Source organism: Phycodurus eques, chromosome 8 (assembly GCF_024500275.1).
Source record: "Phycodurus eques isolate BA_2022a chromosome 8, UOR_Pequ_1.1, whole genome shotgun sequence".
NCBI lineage: Eukaryota > Metazoa > Chordata > Actinopteri > Syngnathiformes > Syngnathidae > Phycodurus > Phycodurus eques.
The window spans coordinates 8,380,361-8,393,115 of NC_084532.1; the positions used below are offsets into that span (position 1 = coordinate 8,380,361).

Consider the following 12,755-nt stretch of genomic DNA (forward strand, 5'->3'; position numbering starts at 1 on the left):
ATACATCTAGGTTTGGGTGAGCTCAAATGATTTATATATTATACTCATTCCAAGTTCACGTCATTCGAAATATCCTATGAGAATAAGGTATAGTGCTCACCAAAACACACAAAGTACATTATGTATGAAAGTACTATATCATAATCCAGTAAACTCTATCTTACCTAACTTTGAAATTGATGAAGACAAGTAGGTGTTGCAATTGCGATAACCAGCTCTACAAACCATAAAAAAACATAACCAAACTAATTGAACATGTACTTTTAAAACCATGTCAATTATAGTACGTATTTTACAATGCTACTTACTGGCAAAGATATACAGTATGCAAAAAGAAAAAAAAAAGAAAAAAGATATTCAGGAAATACTGGTATATTTTTTTCTTACATGGAGATATTACCTTTTTGTGGGGAAACAAATTGTCTTTATTTCTTCTGTAATGTGTCCATTTGTGTAAACCAAAAATGTTCACCACAAAACAAATGCTCAAGACCACAATATTGCAAGTCTTGAAGGCAAATGTAGAAAAAGAACAGCCAGTGCCTGAATTCCACATTTCAAAATTGCTACGATTTCTGCTCTGCTTTTTTTTTTTTTCTATTTTTAAATCAAAGATCAAGGTAGTGGACTGACCTATCAATTTTCATTCAAGGAAGAAGTGAGGCATAGGAATGCTCTAGAGCCGTATTTCCCAACTTCTATTGAGCCAAGGCATATACAGTATTTTAAAATGGAAAAATCTGACTGCACAACACAAACAAAGTCACAAAAAGTGTACATACTGAAATAAGGACGATCTCTCCTAAATTTGCTCACCAATTAGGTTACTCATGTACTTTCCATAAAATGTGTTGTATAAATGGCAAGAGGTGGACAGACAGGTTAATTATGTACCTTCTGCAATCTAGTGAAAGACCATTAAATTGTTATTCCCGTCACTATACATCACTCGCATAAATAGATAAACAAACACGTTATTTTTAGGAGATAATTTTCGAACCAATTACGTGAAATGGGATAATTAATTTCCCGTGGCACACCTGATGATGTGTCACAGTACAGTCGTTGGGAATGAATGCTCCAAAGAAAATGAACATCCGCACACCATTTTCCATACCGCTTATTCTCGTTAGGGTCGCGGTGAGCTGGAGCCTATCCCAGCAAACTTTGGGTGAGAGGCGGGGTACCCCGTGGACTGATAGCCACCTAGTCGCATGGCACAAACAACCACTCATACGCTCATTCACAACTAAAGACAATTTAGTTTTCAATTAACTTCAGAAGCATGTTTTTGGAAGTACAGAGGAAGCTGGAGTACCCAGAGAAAACCCATGCAAGCACGGGGAGAACATGCAAACTTGATACTGGAAAGCCAGAGCCCAGATTCGAACCCATGAACTCAGAGCTGTGAGGCGGACGTGCCAACCACTCTGTGCCGCCAAAATGAATATCCCATGTCACATTATATTCATATTGGTAGATCATCTTGGCTCAAGTGGTATCACAGCAATCTAAAAGGATGTTCATTCATGAACACAACATGCACATGTGAAAAGAATAGCACAATCTGTGCAAAATTTGCAAGATTAAAAATCCTTTTAGGTGGGAAACAAGACGCAGATCAGTGACATTGAGCAAGACGTCACACCCGACAAATACAACATTGACCAATCCAAAGCCATACTGTACATCCACAGACAAGACAAGTGAGAGGGTAAGAGGAGGGTGGAGTGGTTTCCTCCCCCGATGCAAGTGGCTCTACCTTTTTTGTGGGCAATCGTCCTGTTAAAGTTTGCAAGAAACTGGCGCTCTCTGTGTGCGAAGACATGCGATTGCCACAGCGCTCCATGGCCTATGGGTGAAATGAATGGAACGTGACAACAAAGTTAGTGAAGGAGCAACAAGTGTGTGGGGTTGCACCTTTTCTTCTGAGCATAAAGCAAAAGGTGTCTGGGTTCACAAGACACACACACAGACACACACAACCATTTTGTGGTATCATAGACATACACAGACATGGATGTAAAACACTGATACACAGGACATGGCTACAATTCTGTAGCGCTTGATTATATAGATGAAATTATAAACATTGCGATTTTTCTTTCACTTTCTTAATGAAGTATGCTAACTGTCTTTTTTTCAGCCCTTCCAAATTACATGCCATGCTTTCATCCTTCCAAAAAGGGTTCATAAATAAAAAAAAATAAAAAAAAGTTAAAAGCTCACATGCTCCATTACTGAATACTAGTGACCAGGCTATAATTTATGATAACAATATCCAAAATAAGCAAATGTTTTAGGCAAGTAGTAGTTAAAATGACACAGGACAAGACACACATTAACACGGAAAGTGAGCAGACAAAAGAACAAACAAACAGACAATTCCATGCTCTTGCAACAAAATGAATCCTATGAGGGGTGAGTCAGAATTCAAGCAGAGAAACTAGCAGACAGTGGAGAGTGAATCTAAAAAAAAATTTGATAAAATTGTAACAAAGGGAAAATGACAAAATAATTATGCCAAGGGGAAGGATGTCTAAATAATATTTTCTCTACTTTCTAGACACCTAATTCTCCCCCTCACCCCCAAAGAATTACACAAATTTTGTGGGAGTAGGGAGAGATTAGGTGTACCTTATATAAATGAACATAAGCGGCTAAAAAGCTCAGAATAGAAAGAATACAATGGCTACATTTACATGGACAGCAATACCTTGACAAGGAACTTATTACAAATGTAATACAGTCAGGTCCATAAATATTGAGACATTAACACAAGGCTCAACTTCTTGGCTCTCAACACCTCTGCGATGAATTTGAAATGAAACGAACAAAATGTGCTTCGACTGTAGCCCCATCCATCCATTTTCTTCCGCTTATCCGAGGTCGGGTCGCGGGGGCAGTCGCTTTAGCAGGGACGCCCAGTTTTCCCTCTCTAAGGTCACTTCATCCAGCTCTTCCAGGGGAATCCCGAGGTGTTCCAAGACCACCCGGGAGACAGTCTCTCCAGCGTGTCCTGGATCATCCCCGGGATCTCCTCCCTGTGGGACGTGCCTGGAACACCTCAACAGGGAGGCGTCCAAGAGGCATCCAAATCAGATGTCCGAGCGACCGCATTTGGCTCCTCTCAATGTGGAGGAGCAGCGGCTCAACTCTGAGCTCCTCCTAGATGACCGAGCTTCTCATCTTATCTCTAAGGGAGAGCCCGGGCCCCCTGTGGAGGAAACTCATTTCGGCCGCTTGTATCCGGGATCTTGTTCTTTCGGTCATGACCCACAGCTCGTGACCATAGGTGAAGGTAGGAACGTAAAACGACCGGTAAATTGAGAGCTTCGCCTTTTGGCTCAGCTCCTTCTTCACCACAACGAACCGATACAAAGTCTGCATCACTGCAGATGCTGCACCGATCCGCCTGTCGATCTCCCATTCCATTCTTCCCTCACTCGTGAACAAGACCACAAGATATTTGAACTCCTCCACTTGGGGCAGGATCTCATCCCCGACCTGGAAAGGGCACGCCACCCTTTTCCGACTGAGGACCATGGTCTTAGATTTGGAGGTGCTGATTTTCATCCCAGCCGCTTCACACTTTGCTGCAAACCGCTCCAGTGAGAGTTGGAGAGCAAAGCTTGATGAAGCCAACAGTACCACATCATCTGCAAAAAGCAGAGATGCAATACTGAGGCCACCAAACCGGACCACCTCTACGCCTCAGCTGCGGCTAGAAATTCTGTCCACAAAAGTAATGAACAGAATCAGTGACAAAGGGCAGCCTTGGTGGAGTCCAACCCTCACCGGAAACGAGTCCGACTTACTGCCGGCATTGCGGACAAAACTCTGAGCCTGGTCGTACAGGGACTGAACAGCCCGTATCAGGGGGCATGGTACCCCATACTCCCGAAGCACCCCCCAGAGGACTTCCCGAGGGACACGGTCGAATGCCTTTTCCAAGTCCACAAAACACATGTAGAGTAACCAGTCTACATGTGTTTTGTGAACTCCCATGCACCCTCGAGGACACTGACGAGGGTATAGAGCTGGTCCACTGTTCCACGGCGAGGACGAAAACCACACTGACTTCCCGATGGACTCTCCTCTCCAGCACCCCTGAAAAGACCTTACCAGGGACACTGAGGAGTGTGATCCCCCTGTAGTTGGAATACACCCTCCGGTCCCCCTTCTTAAAAAGGGGAACCACCACCCCAGTTTGCCAATCCAGAGGCACTGTCCCCAATGTCCACGCGATGTTGCAGAGATGTGTCAACCAGGACAGCCCAGCAAAATTCAGAGGCTGTAGGAACTTTGGGAGGATCTCATCCACCCCCGGGGCCTTGCCAACGAGGAGCTTTTAAACCACCTTGGTGACCTCAAACCCAGAGACAGGAGAGCCCACCTCAGAGACCCCAGACTCTGCTTCTTCATGGGAAGGTGTGTCGGTGGAATTGAGGATCTCTTCGAAGTAATCTCCTCACCGACTCACAACGTCCCGAGTCGAGGTCAGCAGCGTCCCATCCCCATATACACAGTGTTGATGGTGCAATGCTTCCCCGTCCTGAGACGCCGGATGGTGGACCAGAATTTCTTCAAAGGCGTCCGTAAGTCTTTCTCAATGGCCTCACCGAACTCCTCCCACGCCCGAGTCTTTGCTTCAGCGACCACCAAAGCCATATTCTGGTTGGGCAGCCGGTATCCATCAGCTGCCTCAGGAATCCCACAGGCCAAAAAGGCCCGATAGGACTCTTTCTTCAGCTTGACGGCATCCTTCACCGTTGGTGTCCACCAACATGTTTGGGGATTACTGCCACGACAGGCACAGAACCCCTTACAGCCACAGCTCTAGTCGGCCGCCTCAGCAATGGAGGAGCGGAACATGGTCCACTCGGACTCAGTGTCCTCCGCCTCCCCCGGAATATGAGCGAAGTTCTGTCGGAGGTGGGAGTTGTAACTCCTTCTGACAGGGCTTTCTGCCAGACATTCCCAGCAGCCCCTCACAATACGTTTGGGCCTTACAGGTCAGACCGGCATCTTCCCCCACCATCGGAGCCAACTCACTACCAGGCGGTAATGATTTGACAGCTCCGCTCCTCGCTTCACCAGTGTCTCCAAGACATGCGGCCGCAAGTCCGATGACATGACCACAAAGTCGATCATCGAATTGCGACCTCGGGTGTCCTGGCTCCAAGTGCACATATGGACACCCTTATGCTTGAACATGGTGTTCGTTATGGACAATCCGTGATGAGCACAGAAGTCCAATAACAGAACACCACTTGGGTTCTGATCGGTGTTTTACAATCATAAATACAACTTTTACTTTTTAATACTTGGTTGCAAATAATTTTCGCTTCAGTTTATTCTTCAGCAATGTATGCACATTATCAATAATTGTATTTACATATGATGTGACCGCAGACAAAGTAGCAGGATGAATTCTGAATTGTTTAGGGTAATATCTGCACATATTCAGCCAAATTCTTCAGAACTCTTTGGTTGGTGCTTCACAGTGCAGATGGACAATGACCCGAATCATACTACAAAAGAACAAAATGTTTTTTTAAAGCAGAGGAGTGGAATTTTATGCAAGGGCCAAGTCAATCACCTGACCTGTATCTGATTGAGCATACATTTCACTTACTGAAGACAAAACTGAAGGGAAAATTCCCCAAGAAGAAGCAGGAACTGAAGACCTGGCAGGGAACTGAAGGCCTGGCAGAACATCACCAGGGATGAAATCCAGTGTCTGGTGATGTCTATGCGTTCCAGACAAGTATTTAAAAAGAGAATTTTTTATTTATGATTGCTAATTTGTCCCATTGCTTTTCATCCCTTAAAAAGTGCAAGGCCCATGTACAAGCCGTTTTAATTTCTACACCGTTTACCTGATTTGGATGTAAATACACTTAAACCGGAAAGTATGCAGTTAAAACACATCTTGTTCGTTTCATTTCAAATCCACTGTGGTGATGTTTAGAGCCAAAAAGATGAGAATTGTGCTGATGTCCCAGTTTTGGAAAGCGAAGTCCATACTTGATTTAGCTTTTCTACACATTCCCCCTCCAAAAGTATTGGAACGGCAAGGTCGATTCCTTTGTTTATGTTGTATACTGAAGACATTTGGGTTACAGATAAAAAGATGAATATGAGAAAGAAGTTCAGAATTCCAGCTTTTATTTCATGGTATTTACATCTAGATGTGTGAAACATCTCAGGACAGAGCACCTTTTGATTGAAGTCATCCACTTTTCAAGTGAGAAAAAGCACTGGAACATACATAATTAAATTAACAAAGTGAAAAATAAATAAATTAATATTTGGTTGCATAAACCTTACTTGCAATAACTGCATCAAGCCTGCGACCCATTGACTTCACCAGACTGTTGCATGATTCATTTCAAATGCTTTTCCAGGCCTTTACTGCAGCCTCTTTCAAGTCTTCAAGTTTCTTCCTTCAGTCTCCTCTTCAGGAGGTAAAATGTATGCTCTATTGGGTTAAGATCCGGTGATTGACGTGGCCAGTCTAAGACCTTCCACTTTTCCCCCTGATGAGGTCCTTTGTTGTGTTGGCAGTGTGTTTTGGGTCATTGTCTTGTTGCATGATGAAGCTTCTTCCGATTACTTTGGATGTAGTTTTTTCTCTAATTTTCCTGACAAAATGGTTTTGTAGACTTCAGAATTCATTCTGCTGCTCCCATCATGAGTTACATCATCAATAAAGACTAGTGAGCCCGTTCCAGAAGCAGCCATGCAAGCCCAAGCAATGACATTATCTCCACCATGCTTCACAGATGAGGGCTTGTGTATGGATCATAAGCAGATCATTTCTTTCTCCATACTTTGGCCTTTCCGTCACTTTGGTAGAAAGGTTTGTGGCTCATCGCTGTACTACTTTGCAAAATCTAATCTGGTCTTCCTTTTTGCTGATGAGTGATTTGCATCTTGTGGTCTGGCCTGTATAGTTCTTCTCTCAAAGTCTTCTTCAAACAGTGGATTGTGATATCTTCACCCGTGCCCTGTGGAGGTTGGTAGTGATGTAATTGACTATTGTCTTTTGGGTGTTTCTTCACAGCTCTCACAATGTTTCTGTCATCAACTGCTGTTGATGCCCTTGGCCGACCTGTTCGATGTCCATTGCTCAGTACACCAGTAGATTATTTCCTTTTAAGGACATTCCAAATTGTTGTATTGGCTATGCCCAATGTTTGTGCAATAGCTCGGATTGATTTTCCCTCTTCTCTCAGCTTCAAAATGGTTTGCTTTTCTTCCATAGACAGCTCTCTGGTCTTCATGTTTGCTTTACAGCAAATGCAGTTTTCACAGGTGAAACCCAAAGCCAAAACCACGCACTAATCTTGAAGCAATCAGTCTAAAAGGCAACACCTGAGCAACTAGAAACACCCATCAATCACATGCTCCAATACATTTGCTCACTTGAAAAGTGGGTGGGTTCAAAAAAAAAACCTCTGTCCTGAGTTGTTTAACACAGCTAGATCTAAATACCATGAAATAAAAGCTGGAATTCATAACGTTTGTCTAATATTCATCTATTGATCTGATACCCAAATGCCTTTAGTGTACAACAAAACCAAAATAATTGACCTTGCCGTTCCAATACCTTTGGAGGGGACTGTATTAGTTTCTTAAATTGAATTTAGGTGGAGGTGGGACTGCATCAGGGATCAGTCCTGAGACCCTTCCTGTTTGCAGTGGTGATTGATAGGCTGACAGATGAGGTTAGACTGTAATCCCCATGGACCAGGATGTTTGCAAATGACGTGATCTGCAGTAAAAGTAGGGAGCAGGTGGAGGAACAGTCAGAAATGTGGAGGCATGCAGTGGAAAAGAGAGGAATGAAGATTAGCCCAAATAAAACAGAAGATATGTGGATGAATGAGAGGGGTGGAGGGGGAACAGGGAGGCTACAGGGAGAACAGATAGCAAGGGTGGAGGACTTTAAATACTTGGGGTCAACCGTCCAGAGTCATCGTGAGTGTGGTAAGAAAGTGAAAAAACAGGTCCAAGCAGGGTAGAACAGGTGGAAGAAGGACACAGGTGTGTTATGTGACAGAAGAGTCTCTGCTAGGATGAAGGGCAAAATTTATAAAACAGTGGTGAGGCCAGCCATGATGTACGGATAAGAGACAATGGCACTGAAGGGACAAAAGGAAGCAGAGCCGGAGGTGGTAGAAATGAAGATGTTGAGGTTCTCTCTAAGAGTGACCATCTTGGATAGCATTAGAAATTAGCTCATCAGAGGGACAGCCAAGGTTAGATGTTTTGGAGGCAAAGAGAGAGCAGACTTTGATGGTTTGGACACATCCAGAGAAGAGAGACTGAGCCTCAAATGAGAAATGTTTTAAACATCCAATTTTTTACCGTTACAAAATGCTGCAAAACTCAAAAGGATGTTAAAGTGCAATTACTGTGCTATATATGCATAAAATCACCAGACAATGTTATTATTCCAAATATATAATAGCAATACTCTTATGATTGTTGTCCATGTAACCATAGCCATTGTCCAAGACATTACAACAAAGAGTAACTTCTGATTATGACAGAATGGAGGGGGGAAACGAGGTGTTAATTAGGAAAATCTACAGTGGATCAGAGATGTAACACTACATTTACATGTATTGTGGTTTTTGAGTGAGCAACTGTGACACCCATGCATGTGATCATGGGAGGGTTGTGGTTATAATATTAGTAGAATACCGTAATATTAGGACGTTTTGGTATTGTACATATCTACGTCATTTCTCGTGTATAATACGCTTTTGATTATAATGCGCTGCTGAGTATAATACGCACCCCCAAAATTGACTCAAAACAAATTAGGAAAACCCTTCTTCGGATGTATAACGCGTAGCCATGACATTCTATCCATTGATATATTTAAATGCAATAGATGTTAGTGGTGATCCCCTCCTAATTAGTTTTATAATTAAGTCAGATCACTATTATTATTAATACTAATAAAGTATACATTACTGTGACAGACCCAAGTGTTTAGTTTTGACACTGCAGCTTTGCGGAGGTATTGTCCACCTCCCACATGACCACTGGCACGACAGCCGGTTTGCACAATGTACTGACAGCTAAATGGGTCATGTGCCTGGATAACATGTTCACTCCTGGTGCAAGATGATTAGAAAAAAAGTTAAGACACAAATAAAGTTGCAGAGAGAGAATAACCACACATAAAATCCATTAAAATTTACGTTATTACAACTATTTATTGGATTAGGGGACTAAATAACTTAAAACAGCATTTTAACAACTACACAACCGCGCGAGGCACGCTGGAACATCCTCTGACAACGACGACGTCTTCATTAAAACATGGCAGCTTGCGATCACATTTCCCAGTGTAGTATAGTTAAAATGCTGTTTTATGTCAATTAATCCCCTAATACCATAAATAGTTGTAATAATGTGAATGTTAATAGAGCTTCTTATCTGTTCTCTGCAGCTTTTGTTATGTCTTAACTATTTTTTAATTATCTTGCACAAAGTGTATTTGTTTCCCGGGCACATGACCTCTCCAGCTTTCAGTACATTGTGCAAGTCAGCTGACTTGTCAATACCCATGTGGGAGGTGGAAAATACCTCCGTAAAGCCACAGTCTCAAAACTAAACACTTGAGTGGATCACAGCCTCAATACTTACACACAATATAGGAGTAGATGAATTCGAAAATTTTAAATGTGAAACTAAATGGAAGTAACAACTAATAGATCACAAGATTTAAAACTAATTGATAGCTTTTGTAAAATTTACAAATTTGTCATTTTACGTTTGAAGATTTTGGGGGTGAAAATGTGCTCATTATACATGAGAAATTACAGTATATGTGGAGCAACAACAGAATTTTTTTCCCAGTTGATGTCATGTCACTAGAAGAATTATAAGAATTACTGATACCATTATAACATGCATATGATCATGACAAGACAAATAATTTGTTTTTATTTTTTTTCAAGGCCCAACTATCAAAGTACTGTACACATATAACACCAAAACTCCAAATATGTCAGTATTCTTCCGAGTGAGTGAGTATGGTGAGTTATTTTAAACGTGAAGCAAAGCGGAGGACAGGGCATTCATAAAACCACCTGCATGGTTTCTGGAGCAGACCCAGGGCTGGATCCCCAAGGGGCACTCTTACAGCCCATGGTGTGTACCCACGAGTTGGACCGGTCTAAGCCCTAGGAGTGCCAAGGTCAAAGGACACAAGGCAGGCAGGAAGCAAGGCAATAAGCGAGCAGCATGGGGGAAGGAGGAGGGAAGGAATCACAGGTTAAAGAGGTTCAGAGGTCAGGATTGGTAGATGGAGGGCCCAAAAGATCAGCTATCAGTTAAGTAAAAAGAGAAAATTATTTTTTTCCGATTTCTGTTTTTGAACACTATTGTTTTTAAAAGTTCTTCCTCTCTCCCAGAATAACCAGTTGGGCATAAGTAAGAGTAGGTAAAGTATCATCAGCACATGAAACATCTATTGTAAGTTCTTCACTTTAAACCGCATACACTCCTTGAAGTCTCAGCGCCCTTTGCACAATGGTCATTGCACCGGACTATTGCAATATTAGTCATTCGAACTGCTCTAAGTGCTAGAGGACTCTGCATCTTTTTGCACAATTATTTTTTGTCAACGTCTTTATGTCTCCAAAGTGTTCTGGAAATTGACTGACTGTTGTACTAGAGCGGCTCCAACTACCCGAGACAGATTCCTTGTGTTTTTTGGACATACTTGGCAAATAAAGATGATTCTGATTCTGATTCACAATTGCAAGAGAATCACAATACATCACTCATGCACAAGTCAAATTAATTTGGGACTGAATACATCTAAGCATACAGTATGTGAAATAATAATAGGAATATTAGCTCCCCCAAAATCCTTAAGATGTAGGACCATCAAAATGTGCACTCGGAGTCAACATTTTGTCTGCCTTTCACAATCTAAAGTCAATGCAAAAAAAATAGTGCATTCCCTCATGTCAGGCTGCTGTTACAGCAGTTAGAGAGAGATAAGATGTCCAAACTTATGTTTACACACTATATCTTGTGTACATGCTGATAAAATGACCTCAGGGTCACTCTGCGCATGTAAGACAGGTGCCTTGATGTGGGTTAAAAACTACAGAATCAGTGCAATCACCTAATATAACCCATTTTAAAATACAGGACAAAGTCAATGGTACATTAAGATGTCAGTCAGTGCTGGTAAATATGTATTTAAATCAGATTAAGCACGTGCAGTGGGAACATGGCAGCCAGACAGTGCAATGGCATTATGTGCACAGCAAACTAAAAATGTGTTTTTATTTGCACCCTAACTGAAAACATTCTAAGGTTTGAAGAGCTTACCTTGCTGCCGATGATGGAGCGAACCTCATCATCAGGAGAGGTGGGCGTACCAGAGATGTCGGGGTTACTGTTGCTAAGGCTACGAGATCGGTTTAGGTTAAGACTGGCTGGTCGCACAGCTGATCGAGCCATGGTGGCATAGTGAACAGAACCTCCTAGCCCTCCGGGGCCTGGAACAACACATAAAGAAACGGACATATAATAACTGGGGTACAAAGGGTGTCACTACTACTATCAATATTATATAGCCAATGACCCAAACGTGAACTCATGCCATTGGTTAATGGTTACATGTTTTTGAGTCTCTTGACAGTAAGTCATATCTAAAATAATGCTGCAAAATAACAATGGTATTTGGTATCTGATAACTTCAACTATACAAAAAGTTTTCATTTATATGCAAAAACAAGAAATTATCAGGAATTGCACCTTCGCCCCTCAAGACAGGTGTGATAGAAGGAGTATTTGATTATTGAGCAATTGGTAGCTAATTGATGTAATTTGCATAACAGCCAGTAGATGCCACTAAATCTAAGTAGTAATGAAGAAATGAAAACATTCTTACTGATTGCGAAACAACTTCAATATCTATAAAACTGTCATAGATACAGTACCTGTTAAGGATGATTGTATGTCTTTAGTTGGAAAACAGGAGCAAAATTGATGTGGGAGGAGAAAGAAAACAGTTGCAAAAAGTAAAATGTAAAAGAAGAAAAATATGACAGATGTTCAAACAAAGACACAGATGAGGTAAACAACGACCAGAAAATAAGAAGACTGAAGGTTAAAAGAGTGTATCATGAAATACCTGGCGAAGGCGAGTTGGGGTCTGTGCTGGGCAACCGGAAGACATAGTGGATGTATGAAGAAAGCAGGCTGTTGCGGCCATGCATGTCCTGGCTGGTGTCCAAGTACTTATGGAGACGGTTTACAATGGCTGCGATAACCTCAAACGATGCCTGACCAAGATTCACTAAAAAGCGCACAAACAGGTTGAGACAAAACTTGATTTCAAAGTAACTGATACATTACACAAGAGTGAAGTAATCCTCTCTTACTACATCACTGATATCTGTCAACAAATCCCTCACATCATCTTAAGAGACACTTTTGAGTAGTAATAAATAAAAGTATAATAAATACTTGGATTGACCTGACTGATGAATTGTGAAATATTAGATGAGTATTTTTTTTCTCCATAAATGTTTGCTTTCTCCTAAAAACAACTGACTGAAGTTTTCAAGTGATGAGGAATTTTATGTGTGATTGAACAAGTCTTGAGGTAAGAAACAGTACAAGCGCTATGGTGTATTGGTGCATTCCGTCCATTAAAGATTTGACACATTCTATAGACAGACCGCTTTAGCCACAGCTGCACTGTCTTC

General features: G+C 41.8%; 1 protein-coding gene across 17 annotated transcripts in view; it reads right to left on the bottom strand.

Moving 5' to 3' along the window:
• dock7 (dedicator of cytokinesis 7) overlaps positions 1-12,755 on the bottom strand; it is a 92,493-nt gene that overhangs the window by 33,483 nt on the left and 46,255 nt on the right. For 9 of the 17 annotated variants that reach the window (XM_061684902.1, XM_061684901.1, XM_061684897.1 and 6 more), the window contains exons 21-24: positions 12,179-12,343; positions 11,985-12,005; positions 11,371-11,540; positions 1,763-1,852 (exon numbers count right to left, since the gene is read on the bottom strand). In XM_061684902.1, the coding sequence (XP_061540886.1) occupies positions 1,763-1,852; positions 11,371-11,540; positions 11,985-12,005; positions 12,179-12,343 (446 nt within the window). The remainder of the gene's footprint in view (positions 1-1,762; positions 1,853-11,370; positions 11,541-11,984; positions 12,006-12,178; positions 12,344-12,755) is intronic. The other 8 variants (XM_061684905.1, XM_061684903.1, XM_061684900.1 and 5 more) reach the window with 2 other exon arrangements.